The following is a 21,725-nucleotide window of genomic DNA, read 5'->3' as shown; positions in this document are numbered from 1 at the left end:
TAATCATTTTAAAAATAACTTGACCCCAAGTAGAGGCAGGATTATAACTTGTTAGTGCCTTCCAACACCAAAAATAAAACAAGTGACAGTTAAAAAAACAGACTGATGATTTTTACATCCTCTTTCTCTGGATCTGTAAAAATATAATGATTTTTTATAAATGTTCTGATAAGTCTAATGATAAAAAATCTAATGAAAATTATGATATTTCCGTTTTTCTCATCAGGAAAGTATCCAATTTAATCCCTTAAAACAGTGGTTCTCAAACTATGGTAACATACGTGGGCTCCCTGTGGTGGTACGCAAAGAAATCTCCACAATATAAAAACCAAACCCGTTCAGCATAAAACGAGTACTCAAAAGAAGCATGTCGTACTCTTATCTAGCTTGTATCTATTGGGTTGTATTTATATCAAATGTGTTTCCCCCTCTAAATTAATCTAGTTTGTGCAACAAACAACTTTAATCTGCTCAATTTATGCTCGCCAGTCCAAAAAGTTTGAAGAACCACTGCCTTAAAACACCTCTCTCATATCCTTCTAGGTTTCTCCCTCACTGTGGCACATATCATCCCTCATACGGCAACACCGTCGTCTTCACCCTGATAGGTGGTCACACCTCAACACTGTTCAGGAGTGGCCGGTAGGTGGAGGTAGAGAGCTGGAGGTAAAGGTGTGTGAGAGTGGCAAGGTTAAAAGCAGCCACACTAAAAAAAAAACAACTGGCCTAGTTTAACATCTGGACAACCTTTAACCTATAAACAAGACAGAAAAAATATCTAATGCAGTCTGTCACTTCACCTGCATTTGGCCCCAACCTTAATAAAAGCGGAAATCTAAACATGTTGGGGTCACACTGGGTGGCAGAAGTTCCTATTATTATTTCGACGATTTTTACCACAAACACATGTTTAATGTGACCAATTAAGGCAAACATCAGGGGGGGGAGACAATTTCAACAGGTTATTTTTTATTTTCCTGTCTAAAAGCAGAACCTGCCAGTGTAATTTAGACCTAACTGCGATTTCAAAATGCAAAATCCATTTTTTTTATCCTTCTCTGATAAGCACATCCTCGTGCACCTTATAGTGTATTAAAAATCCTCTCAGACCCGGTTCAGCTCATTTATCACCCGCACTTCCCCGTCCGGCCGAGCGATGACGCTAGAATCAAAAGGCGAAGCGCAAAAGAATTGGGGGGTCTCCAGCTCTGCCTGTGTCACATGGAAGCACAGTAGCTGAGCCGAGGGGATGCGAGTACAGATGGAGGGGGCTTGAGGGACTGTGGAGGAGGAAAAAAACTAGACTCTTGGACATAAAACTGTGGAGATACAGCAGCGGCATCAGAGGGAGGACGCGGGCACTTTTTGTAGCCTCCTTTGCTGGCTTGGGGGGGGGGAGCAGAGGAGCGCGGACAGGGGCGCACAAGAGGGTCAACGCGCTGCTCGGAGGATGTCACATGCAAAATATGCTGCATTTGTGTTTTGTGTGAACCCCACAGAAGCCAACTCGCTTTTGGTTGATTATGCTGCGCCTGGTCCGAGTGGAAGCAGAAGGAAGCGACCAGGGTTGACGCTGCGCCTCCCAAAACCCCTCATCTGAGTGAGTACAGGGATGCTATAGCGCAATGCTCTGTGCCCGTGGCTATGTGACAGGCTGGAGGGAGGGGGGGGGGAGAGAGACTGGAGGAGAGAAGGGGGGGGGGGGGGGGGGGGGGGGGGGGGGGGGGGGGGGGGGGGGGATCATTCATATGTGCCTATAGATTCAGGTCGATAAGCTGCACACACCATCCTCCATTCAAACATGAAACACGTCTCCTGTGCGTTTTTTTTTTTTTTCCTTTGTGCTTATCTTCTCTGCTCATGCATTGAACACAGACACGTGTGCTCCCCACCTTTAGCTGTTATACTGCATTGAATTATTTCACGATTTAAGCCCCAACAGGAACGCATTCATCAGAGAAAGTCGTTGTGATTTGCAGGGAGGAAAGTGCAGGGATCCTCCGATCATGATTTCCCCTGCTTGTGCATCATCCCTGCCGTCTGTGGAGCATAAAGATAATTAACGTTAGACCTTCCGTTAACATTTGCAGCCCCCCCCCCTCTCCACCCTCCCCTCCTCCATCCCCTGTACTCATAAATGGGGGGGGGGGGGGGGGGGGGGGGTGTGGGGATGTGGCTTTGTCGTGTAAGTTGCCAGCTGACCTCAGGGACACAGCATCCTCCACCAGCCTCACTTTGATCTGGAAATGAATCGGAAACCCTTTGATGATTAATGAACAAAAAAAAAAAAAAAAATCAGAGTTGCTAAAGGCGTAATGAAACAAAAACCCCTGATAAAAAAAAAAGCACGCTGCATCAGCTTGAAATTCCTCTTATTCTGCTTCCACCTGCTCCCTGCATGGGCATTTAAAAAAAAAAGAAAAGAAAAGCGAGTTCACACCCTGCATGGCCCTCTTCTCTCTTCATTTGTAACCTGTTGTCATGAGCATCTCTGCAGTTTTGAGAACCGTCACCCAGCTGTGATTGATGCCTCCTGAGTGGGTGCCATCATGAGCTACACACTCACACAACCTCCCCTGACACACAGCAACGACATGCATGATTTCTTTATTGCTCCAAACAGAGCGCGCGCACACACACACACACACACACACACACACAAAAAAAATAAAAACGTGATTAGAAAAACAGTGATTCTCTTTCAACTTTCAGCCTTTCTGTTGTTGTTTTTTTCAGCTCGTTTCAAGGTTCCCTCTCTCTGCCAAAAGCTTCTGTAGAGGATGTGAATAATGTGATCACAAGAAATTATAATTATCCACTAATTTGGTGTGAATAATGTCAGGCGGTGTTTGTATCAGAGGCGGCGTGGCTCAGATAAAGACAGAGCCTCCTCTTCCATACGGGCTTCAGCGCTTTCTTCCTCACAGGGGCATGGTTAATCGTTGTTGCAAGCAAACATTTGACCTAATTCACATTCTCACACAATAGCAGCCTCCCCTCTCTCTCTCTCTCCCTCTCCCCCCGCCTCACACACACACACACACACACACACACATAGCTGTTATTTGTGTCACACAGAGGGTGAGGTTTTTCGCTCCACATGAACTCCCAGGTGGTTTATCAAAACCTGAGCAGATTCGGCACACAGGCCACCGCCGGCTGAGCTCATTGGTTGGTTGAAAAGAGGTCCAGTTGGTAATTATAAACAGTCATGTTAATGCACAGTCTGTTCCTAGAAAATGAAAAGCCCACTGGTGTTTATTTTCAGTCTGTGGGGTTAAATGTGTTCCTTAAATATAGCATTTCTTTTTTTTTTAAGGATTACAACATAATTCCTTGTTTGATGTCTAGCCTCCAAACGTGAACATTTTCTTTATTGTGTGAAGGCATTAGACAATACGCATTTGTTTTGTTTAAGAATGAAGCAGACGTTGTAGTAAAGCTGATCTGATTGGCTGATAGAGTCTCCCAGCATGCTTCACACTTCATTATCAGGCATGTTATCAGTGAGATAACATCCAAGTCAACAGGTGAATCTTTTTCAGCATTCGCTCAGTCAACTGATGATTTCCTTATTGATGATTTTGTTCAGCTTTATGTCTTTTGTTTGTTTGTTCTTGTTTGGGGGGGGGGGGGGGGGGGGGGGCTTTTTGTGTCTTTATTGGAGAGATAGGAGAGTGGATAGAGTAAATCAGTGGGAGAGAGAGAGAGAGCCAAGGGGAGCCACAGTTTGGATTCGAACCCGGGCCGCTCACTTGGAGGACTATAGCCTCCATATGTGGGGTGCAGGCACTACCCACTGTTCCACCAGCGCCCCTCTTTATGTCTTTTTAAAAGCAGAGAACAGAAAGATTTATCTTGTGTAATGTGACAAACTGAGAGTTATAGAAAGATGATTTATTGAAACCAGGAACACAATAAACATGTCACAACTGAAAAGTGATGAGCTGGGTCAATGAATCCAATGGGCAAAAACTGATCAGCATATTTAAATAATTGATTAATAATGACAGAATACCTTTTGTTTTTTCAGTGTTACATTTTTCTCAGATTCAGATCTAACTACACTGTATGTTTTTGTGACTAGGACTGTTTGTTTGTTTGTTTGTTGGAAGAATCTGTCCAGATTTCACTTGTGACGGAGGTTTAACTTTCACTTTATGTTCTGACGTTTTAAAGTCAAAATGATTCATTGAGTAACTTCAAATAAGAGATGAAATAATCGTGCAGTTAAACATTAGTTGAAGCCTTTGCAGAGTTTTAGCAATTCAACTGAAAAGTCACTTTTTTCTTAACTATTCACTAATAATCAAAAATAACTGTTGACTCATTTTCTTTTTATCTGTCGATCATTGCACGTTCACTTTGCCTCCCTGGTGATCAACCCTTCATCCATTCATTCATGTTTCCACTAAAGCTGCACGTTTAGTTGATTACTCGATACATTCATCAACAGAAAATGACTGTGTGCTTTTTTAAAGTGAATTAAAAATGCCAAACATTCATCATTGTTGGCTTGATTATGTCGTTCCTAAGATTAGTGTTTGGGTTACATTTTATAATACATTTTATAATACCGTGTACTCACACTCATTTTTCATTTTTCATATTTGACCACATGACCTCAGACTTTAGTGTCATAGACCAAAGATTTATCAGAACACATCGTCTGCATATTGATCAATAATGAAAAGAATCGCTAGCAATCCTTTTCTCCTTTGTGTCTGACGCAAGAAGAAGGCAAGAAAACATGAAGAGAAATCTGTAAATGTATTATATACAGATAAATAATCCAAGCTAAAAGGTCCACTCGCTGTACTAGCTTTTAGCTTTCAGAATTTAATACAGGTTGCTTTCATATATATCTTGTTTTCTGATCCAAACAGGGGTTGAGACAAAATATCACTAAGGAAATATATCCTCATTCTGACTTGTGTGATACTATCATCGAATTGCTGTAAAATATCTATAATTTAACTAAGAAAAACGTTCTCACTGGGTTACTTACGACATAAATGAGGGTAACGTGAACAGAAGTTCATTTGGCCCAAAAAAGCAGCTGACAGCGTTTTTATGTTGATCAGACGCGAAAAGAAGTTGAAGCATGACCGAGGGTGAAACTGCACAAAACTGAAGTGAATACAGATTTGAATCCTGCATAATATCTTCTCGGGGTCATTTTATATTCTTCAGATAATCAGATATCGTGAGTTATTGTGATTGGTCTTTATAGTATGTAGATTATCGCAGAATCGGGGTATCATCATTGTTGTTTTCTTGGACCACGTGTTGCGTATTGTATCCTATTGTATTGAATATTACTGTACTGGAACGGTCGTATCACATGGTATCATATCACACTGTATCATATCACACTGTATCATATCACACTGTATCATATCACATGGTATCATATCACACTGTATCATATCACACTGTATCATATCACACTGTATCATATCACATGGTATCATATCACATGGTATCATATCACACGGTATCATATCACACGGTATCATATCACACTGTATCATATCACACTGTATCATATCACATGGTATCATATCACACTGTATCATATCACACTGTATCATATCACACTGTATCATATCACATGGTATCATATCACATGGTATCATATCACACTGTATCATATCACATGGTATCATATCACATGGTATCATATCACACTGTATCATATCACATGGTATCATATCACACTGTATCATATCACACATGGTATCATATCACACTGTATCATATCACATGGTATCATATCACACTGTATCATATCACACTGTATCATATCACATGGTATCATATCACACTGTATCATATCACACTGTATCATATCACATGGTATCATATCACACTGTATCATATCACATGGTATCATATCACATGGTATCATATCACACTGTATCATATCACATGGTATCATATCACACTGTATCATATCACACATGGTATCATATCACACTGTATCATATCACATGGTATCATATCACACTGTATCATATCACACTGTATCATATCACACTGTATCATATCACACTGTATCATATCACATGGTATCATATCACACTGTATCATATCACACGGTATCATATCACACTGTATCGCATCGCAATGTGTCGTAGGATAGCGTATCGTATCATAATCGTATCACACTGTTTGGTATTGTATCGTAGCGTGATTACCTGGTGATCCCCAGCCCGACTTCTCAAAGTAAAGAAATTCACTTTTATGGTTTGGTTTTTTCTGTCTCTTCACTATAAGTGTCCTTCTGGTTTGTGACAAGTATTCAGGGCAACACCTGGTAAATCTGCCCCCCCCCCTCCCCCCTCCCCCTCCCTCTCCCCAGGTATTCACTTGTAGGTGTATAAAGCACACTGAGCTCCACAGGCAGCTGGACAAGACGGGGTCTTTGTGGCACTGAGGGAGGGGAGGAGGAGGGGGGGGGGGGGGGCTTTGTTCAGTGGGGAAATCTGCCTGGGTAGGGCCGTTTCTTCCTCCTGCTCTGAGCGCTACGTCCAATTGGTTGGCTGTGACGAGGCAGCTCGAGGGCCAGAGATTACACCGCAGTGCTGAGGCGTCACTCGCTGAACACCGCAGGCGGAGGCAGGGGGGTGGGGTGGGGTGGGGTGGGGGGGGGGAGGCGCGTGGACACACTCATTGAGACGGGGAAGGAAAAAGGAAAGGAAGGAAACCTTGTTAGGAAATGTGACAGCCTCGTCTCATCATCTGCTTTCAGCGTCTTCAAACACCTGCCACAGGACTCCCACGCTCCTCTTCCTCCCATCCTCGCTCGCTTTCTTTTCCTCCACACCTACACCTCTTCCCCTTTCTTCTCGCTCATTACCCTCTCCAACTCCACTCATCCTCGCTCTGTTGTCAAATCAGCACGGATATAATTACAGTGACGCTGTAGCAGCCGTCATTTAAGTGATCGTTTCGTCACAGGTGTGTTTTTCTGTCTTTAAATCAAACTGTTGAATTCAGATCCTCACTCTGGAGCTTTCCTGTTCTCCTCTGGTGGGTGAAGTAACTGCCATTAAAAGCAGGTCACAGTGTGTAAAATCTCTGACATGTTTGCTGGCTGCTGTTCAAATCCACCCAAAACAGTTTTGAGCGGCATGCTGGGAAAACGTGTTCACCGCTGCAGTCACTCTTCTTAACACATGCCCAAAAAGAAGTCTGCGATTATTCTGCAGTACTTACGGCGCTGGAAAATATGCCTTATTGATCACAGATCACATTAAAAGTAATTAATGTGGGGGTTTATTTGAATAATAAAACAGAGCAGCGGTTCTCTTGTCCTCAAAGCGGCGTGCAAAGAACCACAGAGATGTGTGTGTGTGTGTGTGAAATTTGGAGCAAATTGGATTTCATGCTGAGAACAGTTGGGTTCATGGCTGGAACAACTAAAAGAGACGCAAATAACCAAAAGTCTGCAAAACTTCTACCGTGCAGAGCGAAATAAACTCCTCCTTCATCCCTATTCTGTCGTTTCTTAATAGAAAAGCAGATATGTAGGTCCAGTGAAATGATGGATTGGTATGGAATTAGTGGCTTCAATGATCGATAATTCATTAACATCAAAACAAAGGGAAAACATTGATCCATATTGTCTTCTTTAAGATATGCCTATCATCATATAAGACAAGCAATAAATACATTAAAATGATTTTTTAATGGTATTAATTTGTCTTTTTTTTAAATCAATCCCACCGTTGAAGATTTCTTATTGTGGAAGCTTTTGTGATATCAGTATGTTTCATGTCATTTTCCTGAGGTCTGTTATAACGCTGAAGCCAGTTGACTTAGTCAAGGAATAAAAACTCAACACTTTAATAGAGAAGAAGAAACCTTCACAGAGGAAAATGAATGAATAGTAAAAGTAGTGCACATGATAAACCAGCAGGGAGTTTACAGTGCTGACCGCTGACATGGAGACTAACACAGACCACACCCTCTATTGAACTGTTTGAAAGTTCAGCTAAAAATTGATTACCTCTGTGAATCATCAATCCTGTCCTCTGATGTAAAAAAAAAAAAAAAAATCAGATTCAGCTCCGGTCGACACAGATGGAAACTTCATTTTGATAGAGCCAATCGATTCTATCAGAGGCAGAGCCAGACAGCAGCCTGCTGCACAACACAAGAGGCCGAACATTTGAAACAACAACCCACATCCGATCTCTCAAGCCCCCTTATCTCATTTACAAACAGGAACACTCCTCATGTGTTGCACCATAACTTGTTAAATTAGCAACCAAACAAACATTCACTGAGAAAGATGCCCCGCTAGCATTGGTTTGCAGGCACTAATAAGCTAAAGCGTACAGCTCGGCTCAGCTCATCTCACTTTCGGTACCAGGGACATCTCTGATTGTGTTTTTCGTTGTAATCTGATTGTATCCCTGTTGAAGTTGTAACAGGGTACAGGGTATCTATAGCTCAGTGGTTCCCAACCTGGGGTCTGAGCCCCCTAGGGTGGACGCCTGAGATATCAGAGGTGGGCGCGAGGCTCTGTCTGCTCTGAGGTTGTCAAAATTAGATTTGCACATATTAAATAAAATCATGTTAAAGCATTACTGAGACATTTATTCAAATGTCTTTTGGTAAGAACATGTGTGTAGGCATATTCTGAAAGGATTTTATCAATGAAAGCTATTCAAATATATGGTAATTTGCAATGTATCACCTTTTTTCTGTGTGGGTCCTGGGGGGCTCAGGCAAGTATGGGGGGGGGTGGTTGTTGGGAACCACTGATCGTCTTCATGTCTTCAAGGAAAAGCAAATACATTGGACATAGACGGAGGATATTGGAGAGATGGTTATCTATATTCAGTCTACAGCTGTTTGTCATAACATGGTTGTTTAGCGTTTTACCTGCACAGTCTTCCTGCTAAACCTGCTAAACCTCAACATGTTAACCATTTTATTGTGACACTGTTAGATGAGCATCCCTGTGCCTAAACAGCATCGAATCCACCAACATGGCTGTAGACTATGGAATGTATAAAACATGGACGTATAGTCTCTTTGACGTAACCCGCTGGTTTTCTGAAGTGGAGTTTTGAAGCTGAAAAATGGCAGTCCCCAATGTACAAAAGGCGTAATCAAGCTAACTTTTGGTCAACTTAGAAACGACCAAAGAGCAGAGAATGGGCATTTTAACATTTTAATGTGACTTCTGTGGCCTTTGCATCAAGCCTCTAGTGGACACTCGAAGAACTGCAGGATGTTGCACTGCCAAATTGGCTTCATTTTTAACACTGGAGGTATGCTGCAGAAACTAAAAACGTATGTAGCGTCCGATATAATGCTTTTGAACAATCTTTCTTTTTTTTTTTTTTTACGTCATTTGAATCCAGAGTTAATGTGTTGGGGCCGATGGGCAGGAAAAGTTAAGACTAACTTATGTATAGTATAAGAGTTAAAATACTGGTTAAAGGCTTTATATGCGATCCAGCAGATGTCGCCCTTGAGCACCAGCATGAAACCAAAACAACTCGCAGTGCGATCTTCACTCTGCATTTAAATTTACCCGAAATGAGCGTGATCTAGAAACACAGTTAAGCAGTGAGTACAGTATGTTATTCTTCTTTTCTCTAGTCCCTCAATTAAACAACTTTTATTTGCGAGGGGAGGAGTCTGCTGGCCGTCCAGGCGATGTAAACAAACTGAAGATATGACTCGGAAAACTCGGAGAACATCACAGACAGCGGGACTCGGGTGTTACACCCATTGTAGACAGTCATGACTCACAGAGTTATTTTCAGAGGATGTACTTGATTTATATTATATTTAAGTGTGAAAAATCACATATAAAGACTTTAATAGAACTAAATGTGGTCTGTTGTGTGCCGGATTTAGCATGGAGACTGTGTTGGGCACAGGGCCAGTCTTGGAAGGATTTGAAGAATACACAGGCAACACTGAAAAGGCTTTTACTACTATAATAGAAGGTGTGCAAAACATAGACCTGAACACTTATAAATAGACTCTTGGATCTTTTTTTTTTCCATCAGACAGACTCCAAACAGTCTTTCATGATCGCATGTGATCTCACTGTGGGGACAGAAGTGGACTCGATTGCAAGGCAGGTTTTTGCATGACTGGCAAAAATTCAGCTGAATCCATGCTGAAGGAAATGTGGAATTAACCAAATGACAAGGTCGTGAACTGATGATTTTGTAGAAGAAGAGCGGAGCAGAAATTCATGCTTGGGTTTCTTAAATCCTTATTAGCCCTCTAACTTTACAGATCGCTGCTGCAGTACTTAAGCTTGATTATTGGAGCTGCTTTAGATTGACATGTTGGCTTCAGAAATGCTCACTAATGCGCTGGTCTCTCCTAAAGCAGCTGCAGCCGCCTTAGGACGTCCAAGGCTTTGGCAAACATTCAGGGTATACACACATTGTTCACCAGGCTACAGACAGATTGTTAAAGTCATTTGGATTTAGAAGATTAAAGTGTCTGGGAGGAAAGGATCTATGTGGAATCAGCACGTTGTTCATTTGATCATAAGCGAGCAGGATGGAGGGAAGTTTGTCTTAGAGATCTGTCTTAAAGTGTTTGGACCAAAATCTGCAGCTTTAAACTGAATAAACACACAAGACACATTTGGACCAGAGATACACAAACAGTCAAGTAATATCATCTGCCAAACTTCAGATTATTGGATAAACCAAGGCGGTATGTTTCCTCCAGTCTGTCATTTAGTGTTGTGATGGACGTGTGACAATCACACACAAACACACATGAAACCACACAGCCACAGCAGACAGATGGGGTGATTTGACAGAGATTAGAGCCGGCTTGTTGTTTGCTCTTTTTGTGATGGCTCTGTGTTTTCTACTGTTTATTTGAAACATATTACACTGCCAAATGTGAAATTGTCTGGCATGCAGGGAGGAGAAGACAGGGAGCAACAACAACAAAAAAAAAAAAAGACATTTTCTGTCTGCTCGCTCCTGCTTTCATACTCGTCTCCTTCAGTGTTTCAGGCTCCTCTGCCTGCTGGCGTGTTCGGCTTCTCTGTGACTCATTGTGCCTTCTCAATATGTATGTTTGTTTTTGTTGAATGGTTAAACAAGAGGAAATTTGTATTTGCCCGTATGCCTCGTAGACGCTACCTGACAAACAGAGGATTCTCAGGAAACTGAGTTCAAATATGGAGGATTTTTCTGCTTTATTTCAGTTTCAAAAGCAGGTGGCAAATGTGTCATTTTTTTGGATTACTTAAAGCAGGAGCTCACTTTTGGACCTAGACACCTACAGAAATCCTTGTTGGTGAGCAGGTCTGCTGTTGATGTCCATGTAAGTGTGACACATAAAGCTCAGTAATCCCTCAAACAAGGTAAAGCAGAAGCACATGCCTGAGGCGTAATGTCTGTTCACTTCACTGCCTCAGAGCTGGATGGGATTTTTCATTTCTCTACTCTTTTTCAAACTGCTGCTCGTCTCCTGCTCTCTGCAGCGTGAATATTTTACTTCTGGTTCCGCTGCTTTGTTAACCTACTTAATGTTTCGTAAAGGTTAGACCGTTTTGTAATTAAGCCCCTCTCTGTGCCTTCTCCCTGCAGATCCCAGTGTGACCGTGGCACCTCCCTGCGTGCATGACTTGTAAGGGTGTGAGTGTGTGTGTGTGTGAGAGCAAGTGAGCGTCAGCGCTCCCACATGGCCTCCATGCAGGACGGGCTGAACTTCACGGCTCCTCCCTACGGCAAGGTCCTGCTGCTGGGCGCTATCGCTGCTGCCTCAGCCTTCGTCGTCACCATCCTCATCGTGGTGCTCTGCGTGGGCTGCCAGAGGTTAGAGCGGGCAACATGAACACACACACACACACACACACACACACACACACACACACACACACACACACACACACACACACACACACACACACACACACACACACACACACACACACACACACACACACACATGCTGAGTTACACATGCAATTAAAATCTAACTGAAATGAATGTATAGAAGTATTAAACATAGGTCAATATTTGATACATTTTTAAAAAATTGCAATTAATCCCTGAATTTCAATAGTCGCAATAAATCACATTATTTGTTTAAATTCCACATATTATTGTACGTACCTACAAATATATTTTTATATATGTGACCAGACTTGTATTGCTGCTCTGCGGGACAACAACATTTCGTTGTGTTCTTTTATACACTGAAAATAAAGTGTCTATAAATATGTTGTTTTTTCTTATGCTTATACTTGCTTTTGTTGTGATTTAATAAGTAATTTGCCCGAATGTTTTAAATGAATTTTAAAAGGGTCGCAACAGCCAGTTCGACCTTTTTTTGTAAATGAACAAATAAATAAGTTTATGCAAATAAGCTTAATCAAAAATATCTTAAAGTAACAAATAAAAATGGAGTAAAAAATATCAAAAGTTAAAGCATTGACCTGATGCTGTACTTGATACAACCACTGACATGCACTTATGCAAACACAAACATGCATCTACAGTCACAATCTGACTCAGACACACACGGACAGTGAGTCAATCTCAGCACACACACACACACACACACACACACACACACACACACACACACACACACACACACACACACACACACACACACACACACACACACACACACACACACACACACACACACACACACACACACACACGTCAGTGTAGTAAGTGTCAACCTGTGTGACAGAGTGTTTGTGTTTACCACAGGAAGGGAAAGACACACAATGTTCCCGGCGAGGGTGGAAAACACCGCCTCATGGACATGGTAGGTATCTAAAGCACTCCTCCATGTTGGGTTTGTGCTGCAGAGATCATTCAGACGACAACTTCTCCGTTTTATCTACTGTTCAACTGGCTCTGTGTATGATTGTCTGTGTGTGTGTATGTGTGTGTGTGTGTGCGTGTGTGTCGTCAGGGTATACTCAGACAGTCCAAGCTGCGGTCCATCAGTAAATCAGACACGGAGATGAACAAGATGAACTGCAACGGCAAAAGTGAGTCCATCTTTAACATACAATTCCTCACGTGTGTTCTCCAGTATGTCGACTTCATCATTCATCATCATCATCATCATCATCATCATCGTCGTCGTGGGCCCCTCAACGACAAGGGGAGAAATACAAAAAGACGATATGGAAAAAATATCATATCACGATTTTTGTATGGCAAAATCACAATCACGATTTTATCACAATTTTTTTCATACTGATCTTCAAGACTAATTTGCAAGTTACTGACCAGTTCAGCCAAACTTAATTCCCTGTATGATATTTAAAAATGTTAAAACACTGTGGTAATAAGTTTAGTCTATTTGAGAAAAGTCTTTGTAGGGGGTCTGGAGGTTTTCCCCCCAGAACATTTTTAGCACCAGAAATGTCTTTCCCTCCATTTAATAAATATTTATACACAATTTGAAGGTTTTCTGCACCATTTTGAAATCATGATTTAGTAAAGTGTCCTCTGTTTGTGTTCGTCAGGTACATTTTCACGCAGTGATGCATTCATTTGAAAACATGTAGACTTGAAGTTCTTGTGTTTCAGTGGAGTCCACGTGCCCAGGGGCCCCAATATCTCATAATCCGTCTGTGGCTGAATGATGAAGCATCAACAAAAAGGGATTTCAGGGGAATCCTGAGAGCACCAGGAGTTGAAAATGCATTGCCACCACACTGGCATGTTTTATTGAGCTTATTTGAAAGCATAAAACAAATCCCAATTATTGGAAGGGAAAGGTTTCCGGCCAACAGAATGAAGCATGAAATGGCAGGAAGGAATGGAAAATCAATTGGATGTTTAGCTCCAGATCAAAAGCATGACAAGTTGGCAAATGAACGGAACAATTATCCACACGTTTATATGAACTGTAACATGTTCTGATATGGATGATGCCATAAAAACAAGCCCTCATAATTCAATACATGTTTTGAGCAGCATTAGATTATTTTCTCTTTGTGCTCGGTTTCATATCCGGCCGCTACATTTCTGCAAACAAATTAAAGAGCACTTTTAAAACAGAGCTCAGATTACATTTACAGCTCCGTCTTATTTTCAGTCTTCATTCGAGAACATGTATCGCTCTCTCTCTCTCTCTCTCTCGCTCAAAGACAGAAATGAGAGAGCCAAGACGAGTCCTGGAGCTCCGTCACTGACAAGTCAGCGGGGAGCTGTGTTTGTGGGCACTGTGACAGTAGCCTGAGAGGGTTTGAAGAAATAGAAGCATATGTCCTGCTTCATTCTTGTCCTGCTTCCATTGCAGTGGAATGAAGTCAAATTGGACGTCTCAACAGCTCCAGTTTTTTTTTTATATTCAGTGAGAGATTTTTTCATGTTCAAGGATGAGGGGTAACATCTAAGGTAGGGTGAAAGAGGCCTGTGTCCCCCCTGACGAGGCCTCTAAAGGGAAACGTCTAGCCTGCAGCTCAGCCGCCGGTCTAACTCTGACCTCCGTTCTCAAGGCAGGCAGCTTCCCCAGATCCCGTCTGGGACTGGAGAGGAAGGGGAGCACACTTACTCTGAGGTGGGTCGACGCTCTTCCGCCTCACGTACTGACGATGCCCTCTACGCCATGGTAGGCAGGGCCGGCCAGACGGACACTCCGGCGCCTCCCGCAGTCCCCGCCAACACCCCAGCGCCACCAGACCCCGACGGCGATGTTGAAGGAGGGATGCCGGAACCTGAGGCCCAGGTCATGACCCCCCCTCACCCTCCAGAGGCGGCCGAGTACGCCTGTGTCAGGAAGCTGAGGAAGGCCGACAAGGCGCCGCAAAAGAGGGACAGCGGGACAGATATGGCGGAGCCGCCTGCACCGCCTCCGAGACACGCCCCTCCGTCACATCCCGCCCCTCCTCCGCCGCACCCTCACAGCACGAAGCTGCCGAGAAGAAACGTGGATGCGGCCTTCAGTGTCCCGTCGTTCCCGAAGGTCAGTAGAGCGGCGACTTTTTGTCTGATGATTTGAACTTTTTGATTTAGAACTATTATTCTGACATACTTACTTAAAGTCTGCATCTCATCCTCATGACATCTTGAGAAACTCCTCATGCACATAAGGACCATGAGATCCTGTTGAAGAAGTTGAATTTGATTTGAGCTTGACATTGCTTTAGTGAACATTCTAGGATAGGATGTATGAAACTTTAAACCTTCACAAAAGACCGTCTGATCTGACCATTAGGGTTCGACTAAATGCTTAATTTGGTCAAAGATTTTTTTTCCATGGGAGGGGATAAGATCAAGAAAACATTTGAATGTGTGACTTACAAGGTTCCCACTTAAAGAACACGTTAAAAGGTTATCCATTTAAAGTGGTTAACCTTCTTTCTTTTTCAGAATCCGAAATCAGAATCACAAGATCAAGTAAGCTGATTTTTTTCACAACTCAAAAAACAAAAAGTCTTCCCTCCTTCTCTGTCGTCAGCCTAAACACTCTCATGTCGATGTGAGGAAGAGGTTAACACGATTCTTTTCATGTGTTGAGGGAAAATACGAGTAGAGGGGGAGAGGACATAAAGCGGAGTGGCTGGTTGTTCTCGAGCGATTTGACCGACGTATCAGAAGATATTTTTATTTTCCATTTTGTCCGGTGTGAGGCTAATTTAGCTTTACTTCCTGTTTCGATAAAAATCAGCTTTTATTTTGAAAGAAAATATGTCGAAGCTTGATCCAAAGGCAACTGGACTTACAGTATTAAGGATCTTGAAAATTAGGAACTTTTGGTAGATAAAAGTTACAACATTAACTCAATCCCGGAAAAAAAAAGATCTCTGCTGCGGATCGAAAAGTTTATGAAAATGTCTGAAGGGAACGGTTAAATGTTTGATGTCACGGGGGGGGGATATTACTTTTGAGGTCGCAGCGATTTGACGGATGTCTCAGATGATTTGGTGAGAAGAAGATTAAGACTGAGACTCAGGGAGTAACTTCACTGACCGGCCCTTCAAATCTCATTTTATTATCCAGGATGCTGGCAAGACTTTATATGTCACTCAGTTTGCGCAAGACTTCTTTATTAAATATCTCAATTTTTTTTAGTGTAGACATTAATGGTCACCAGAGGATTTTAGTGATCTTCGGACTTTTCCTCTAGCTCCACCATGAGGTTTAAGACAAACATCTGTGCAAACATGAGATCAGTTGTCATGACATGTTGATCAGATATTCATATTCCCCTGAGGACTTAATGTAACCACTGTGATGATCTTTTGTTTACAACATCAGCTAGTGCTGATCAGCAAATGTTAGCTGCTAACAAGCTAAATGAGATGGTAAACGTGGTAACGAGGAGTGTATCTTTGCGTCTTTCCTCAAAATCTACATATTATGCATTTTAAGGGGTTTTGTAAAGAATGTATCTCTTTTCCCCAAGGTCAGATGTTCAATGTTTGTTCCCATGGGTCGATACGTTGAGATCACCGATCCACAGCTACTAGCTGCTGATAGTTTATGTACCGAAATGTATGCCTTCAAATTAGCAGAATAAACTGTGACTTAAAAAATGTTTATTGCCTTAATAGGCAAAACGATCTTTATCATTCAAACGTATTTTAAGACACATCTTCCTTCTTCCTTTCTTTCTCTGACAGTTTGAACTCCAAAGATGGCCCTTACCCGTCTCTAATAAAGTACGTGAACCTACAAACGACCCCGGTGAACATTACCTGTTCACTTTCAGCACATTAGCATTGTAACTGTGTGGCAGCTTTTCATTAGCATTCAGTTCAAAGCATCACTGTCTCACAGAGCCGCTAGCGTGGCTGCAGCAGGCGTTCAGACTGAAAATAGCTCAGAGTCAAAAAAGGCTGCTTTGGTTGTTTTGGCACAGGTACAAGTGAGATGTGACACACAAACTAAGAATGCCACTTTGAATAATAATAATAATAGGTCAGTCATTTTGAGGGCTTTTCAGATGCCAAAACACGGCATAATGCTTAGTAAATGTACAACTTGTCTGGACAGTTATTATGTTATCAGTGTTTTAAAATCTTTGATTCACATTTTAAAGCAACATAGAAGGAATGTAACCTTACACGTCTGAGTGTCCACTTCAACGTGTTGCCAGAGGATGTCACTTCATCCTGCATTCATGAGGCGTCAGAGCAATCAGAACGTTTAGTTTCCGGCTGGTTAAATCCTCATGAACTCTCCCTCAGGTCAGCTCAAAAGTCTGGGAAATTTTACCAGACGTCACATTAATAAGAAAACGATCAGGTGATAGTAAATGGCAAATGGCCTGAACTTACATGGAGTCTTCTGACCAATCAAGAGCCTTGACCTGCCAGCGTTACGCCTGCACGATGAGAAATAAAATGCAATGTGAAATCACCTTATTCATTTTTAACAGATAACAGTATGAAGTGAGATAAATACATAGATATTAATAGTGCATATTAGCTATTACTCTGTGCATTGTGTTCTACCTTTTTTGCTCTCCATTTGGACTTGGACTGGTAGACAATGCTCCTCCTACTAGAAATGGAAACAAGAAACCACCTTTCAAAACCAAAACCCCGTCCTGCTCATACAGATTCAGCACTCTCATGTAGAATCTGTAAATAGATTTGGATTCCTAAAGTCCTGCTTTGTATTGTTTAGGAGAACATACTCATTTTGGATTGAAAAGTGTCCTCACTGTGATCGTCAGGCAGATATCTTTTTTGCCAGCTGTATTGACATGTTTAACAAATGTCTATGTGATAAATGTTTTAATCCTGTTGTCCTTTGGCAGCAGTAGAATAACATGAATATGGAGTTTACAGTCCAGGATCCTCTAGTTTCTCTGTCAGGATTTTATATGTTGGCACTTCTGGAGGAATATCTTTAAAGTCTGGGCAGAGCGTTGTGTTTACTCGTCGAACCGTTCTCGGGGACATTGGTGTGTTTCTCCTCTCAGCGGTGTCACCTCCTCCATATGTTTGCAGCAGCAGGCGTGTAGGCAGACCGTCTGACTCCACTGTGGATATAAAGCTTTGTGCCCCCCCTTGGGGTGACAGTGGGAGACCATTTGGTGCCCCGTGTGAGGTCAGCGAGGCCGCGCTCTCGGCTGTGACCTGAGTTCAGAAACACGAGCGTCTGCAGGCTTACATGTGTACGCAGGCTGCTCAAAGGGCTGCTCACCGCTGACTTTCTTGTGGGTGACGCAACATGATGAAATTGAGTCATCCAGAATACAAGCACATGGTTCCTCCCGCTGCAAGCTCCGCCTTCCAGGGAAAATCTCTTCAATACTGTATGACATCCATCCGATACATTTCTTATGCTCTGCGCTACTACTCTTCTGCATATTTAAAGAGGGTAATTTGTCTTTCATGAACCCCACTGGGTGTGTTTTTAAAGGGCTGTTTTCATAATACTCAAAGAAGGCATGCACGAACACGTGACCAGCTCTGCCCTAAATGTAATTTCTTGTTATCCTAACAGGAGGTGATGTTTATGGGAAACGGGGAGCAGTACATCTGGAAGCCTCCGGAGGATGAGGAGCTGCTCATGCACCAAAATAAAGCCCTGGGACCTCTGAGTGCTCACACGATGGAGAATATACAACCATCTGCTGCAGTGGTGAGAGAGCACTCCTCAGGTTTATTTGTCAAAATTGTGATCTAGTATTACATGGCTTTAATATCAGGAGAACAAACAGTTGAGCACACAATTTTATGATTACAAAAGCTTAAACTTGTTTTACGATCTGTAAAACAAAATAGAGTGCCTGCTGCACAATTTAAATTTGTTTTCAAAGTCATTTCTTTTTAACTATTTTTTTTGGCATTGAAGAATGAAAGAAACTGTTTTGAAGAGAGAGTGGGGATGACATGTCACAGGGGACCAATGGTTGGGGTCGAATCTGTGGCCAATGCAGCACCATACCACTGTATATGGAGCACAAGCTCTAACCAGTGCCCTCCTTTAACTGCAGAGAAGTTGATGTAGAAAAGTGCAAACTGTTAAATTTAGCTTTAGAAGAGGCTATAAAGTAAAAAAAAAATAGCGAATAGCCACTTAGCTTAGCATACAGACTGGAAACACCTGGCCTAACTGCCCAAACGTAACAACTGAGCCTATCTACAGCTCTCAAAGGACGTCTTGTTTATTTAATTTACAGACATGGAAAAGCGATGTCTCAGCTACTTACCTGAAAACATTTGGTGATGACTGCTTGTTTTCTGGCAAATGCTTTTTTTATAGTGTCTAAAATCAGTAATGTTTTGTCTTACCGCAGGTGGCTGAGATGTACTCAAAGGTGTGTAAACCTGGAAAGAAGAAGAGAGCTGTGCCAGGGTCTCCCCCCTCCAATCTTGGCTTCCGGACCTTGGGTCGCGGTGACCGGGACCGAGACCGGGACGGGGGGTTTAGTGTAGTGGTCAAACCGCAGACGTGGGCCCTTCAGGAGGGGAAGGCAATCGGAGGGCCCATGGATGACCACTGCTATGAGTCCATCGGGACCGAGGAGTGCGACCTGGCCTATGCTAACATGGAGGATGGAGGTGCCTGGAAGCGAGAGCGGCCCCCAAACACGTGTGCCACCCTGCGACCCAGGAGGAAGAAAGCCCAGCAGCCTTTGCAGCAGCAGCAACCCCCTCCACCGCCGCCGACACAGCAAACCCCCAAGTTACAGCACCTGCCTGCCAAAGCCCTGCTGCTGCCGGGGGAGAACCTGTATGAGAGCATTGGCGACCTGAAGCAGGGCTCTGCCACCTCCAGCACCACCACCATCTTTACCTTCAATGACGGCATGGAGATGTACGTAACAGGGCTCTGAGGCGGCGCTGCACTGTGACCCGACCTTTCCAACACAAGGAGCTGAGCTAACACCAGAGGAGTGACGGCTGAGCCCCTGTCATACTCCCCCACACATACTGTTTACATTCAGTCATAACATCAGGCCTTTCACACGATGGGCAGTAATGTTGATCTGTTATGACCTGGGCTCAATACAAAGTCCAATCTATCAACCTTAAAAGGAATCCAAAGGTAGTGAATATTAAACGAGCACAAGACCATTGCAGAGCAATCTGTAGGTAACAGTAGCACTTCTATTTTACTGAAACATGTGCAAAGCACAATTAAGTGAAAGCCTAAATTCTTCCTCAACTTTAGCGGGTAAAAATCGTTTTTTCCTGGTCCTGGCAGGAATGCTTTCAGGTGAAAAGGCACAGGACCAGTGTGAAATCTTTTGGTAGCACTTAGTCTGTCATGAACAGGCCTTCCCTGTAGTCTGTCGAGATGTGATTCACGATGGAATTGAAACGATAGGAAAGGAATGAATTACTAATCAAAATACTTGAAAGCTCAGGGACCAAGAGAATCAATTATGAGAGTATTATAAAGAAAAATTGCACACATTTTGCATTCCTCCTAAAAGCTTCGACTAATATAGACCAGAACCATGTTTAACAAACCGACTGGATACTTCCCTCTGTCACGTTTTGTTCCATCCGACATGGACTGAACACTGTCTCCACTGCTGTCTGTAAATGAAGTGTTTTACTTTGTTGATCCTGTTTCTGCACTTTGCCTGCTACAAGTTGCATGCTAAAAAAGTGGAAAAAAAAAATACAAAAAATCAAGCACTGTTATGTGGTACCTCTATATGAATGTTTTTGATTTATTGTCGTTGGTTGTTTTATTTAATTTTGTAGTGTGTTGCTTTATTTCTCTGTAGAGCACAAAGCCAGTTAGATTAAGGAAGTCTTTGGCACAGTGGGACTCCGTGCAGCAGAGAGGAGAGTATGTTTCTCTCATCATTTGAAACACACAGAACAGATTGAACAAGACTAAAGACAACTGCTCGAGTCCTAAAGGTGGAGACAGACCACACACACACACACACACACACACACACACACCTCTCTGCTCAGTCTCATATCTGTGGACCATTCATCTCCATCGTCCCTGCCTTGTGCTCATATGAATCTGCTTGGGTTTTTAAGATAGTGCAGCCTGGAAAGCTACAGTAGAACTGATGTGTATTAGCAAAACGTCATGTCTCATCATCACTCCATCGATGAACTCTCTCCTCTCTCTCTGTTTATCAGTGTTAAAAATATGGCAAAAATGTGAAGCTAAATGGTTTCGCTCAGCAGCAGAGCATCAACTCGAGGATAACGCACTCAAATTTACAGCCAAATCCTGGACAATAAAGTTTCTCTTTCATTTGGGCAAAATGACCCCAGCAAACAATGTGATTAAACTGTATGTTGATGCAATGTGTATGTACATTACAAAAGAGAAAGAATAATAAATATATCATCAGTGTCAAGAAATCTATCTTTTTCTATTATGTTTAGTTGTGTTTTGGAATGACTTCTCTTGTGACACAAACTGCAAAAACAGCTGCAATGTAAAAATTTCAGTGTGTTCTGTTTGTTGTTTTTTGAAGCCATGAAGCTACGGTGTGTTCTTGGAAAGCCCGGCTAAGTTTTAATGTGGCAGCTAATGTTGTGTGTTTGCTATTCAGACTTACAGGGTCTTGTACTCAGAAGCGTGTAATTAAGTGCTAAGTGCAAAAGATTGTAATGTTTTATATCAAGATTACTATTCATGAAATGTCAGTCAAGTTTATACTTTTGTAATAAAGTGGCACTTTAAAAAAAATGTGCTTTATCTCAAAGTGTCAGTTATTAAAAGTGAAGGAAGAAAATATCGCCACGATTTCACTTTTTCATCTACTGCAGACAGATCAAAGACTTTTCTTTTTATGGAAACCTT

The 21,725-nt window shown here is 42.4% G+C and overlaps 1 protein-coding gene across 4 annotated transcripts; it reads left to right on the top strand.

Annotated features, from left to right (window-relative positions):
- The first annotated feature begins 1,196 nt into the window (after nt 1-1,196).
- Nucleotides 1,197-21,613, top strand: si:dkey-70p6.1 (uncharacterized protein LOC570575 homolog). 4 transcript variants are annotated; one of them, XM_061057776.1, is made up of 9 exons: nt 1,197-1,600; nt 11,595-11,822; nt 12,732-12,789; nt 12,940-13,018; nt 14,597-14,946; nt 15,354-15,380; nt 16,607-16,645; nt 18,441-18,578; nt 19,237-21,613. In XM_061057776.1, the coding sequence occupies exons 2-9, from the start codon at nt 11,689-11,691 to the stop codon at nt 19,774-19,776; spliced, it is 1,365 nt and encodes a 454-aa protein (XP_060913759.1). In that variant the 5' UTR covers nt 1,197-1,600; nt 11,595-11,688; the 3' UTR covers nt 19,777-21,613. The 4 variants fall into 4 exon arrangements, with proteins under 4 accessions (XP_060913759.1, XP_060913755.1, XP_060913756.1 ...); XM_061057772.1 differs by having other exon boundaries at nt 1,199-1,600; nt 14,480-14,946; XM_061057773.1 differs by lacking the exon at nt 15,354-15,380 and having other exon boundaries at nt 1,202-1,600; nt 14,480-14,946.
- The last annotated feature ends 112 nt before the right edge of the window (nt 21,614-21,725 follow it).

This window comes from Labrus mixtus, chromosome 15 (genome assembly GCF_963584025.1).
Source record: "Labrus mixtus chromosome 15, fLabMix1.1, whole genome shotgun sequence".
Lineage (NCBI taxonomy): Eukaryota > Metazoa > Chordata > Actinopteri > Labriformes > Labridae > Labrus > Labrus mixtus.
Note: the sequence above shows the minus strand (reverse complement) of the source record. Positions and strands in the feature narration are given on the sequence as shown.

Coding starts and splice junctions, on each gene's coding strand:
- si:dkey-70p6.1 (XM_061057772.1), top strand. CDS start 11,689: ATGGCCTCCATGCAGGACGGGCTGAACTTCACGGCTCCTCCCTACGGC. Junction 14,947..15,353: donor GTGTCCCGTCGTTCCCGAAG/GTCAGTAGAGCG, acceptor TTTCTTTTTCAG/AATCCGAAATCAGAATCACA. Junction 18,579..19,236: donor TACAACCATCTGCTGCAGTG/GTGAGAGAGCAC, acceptor GTCTTACCGCAG/GTGGCTGAGATGTACTCAAA.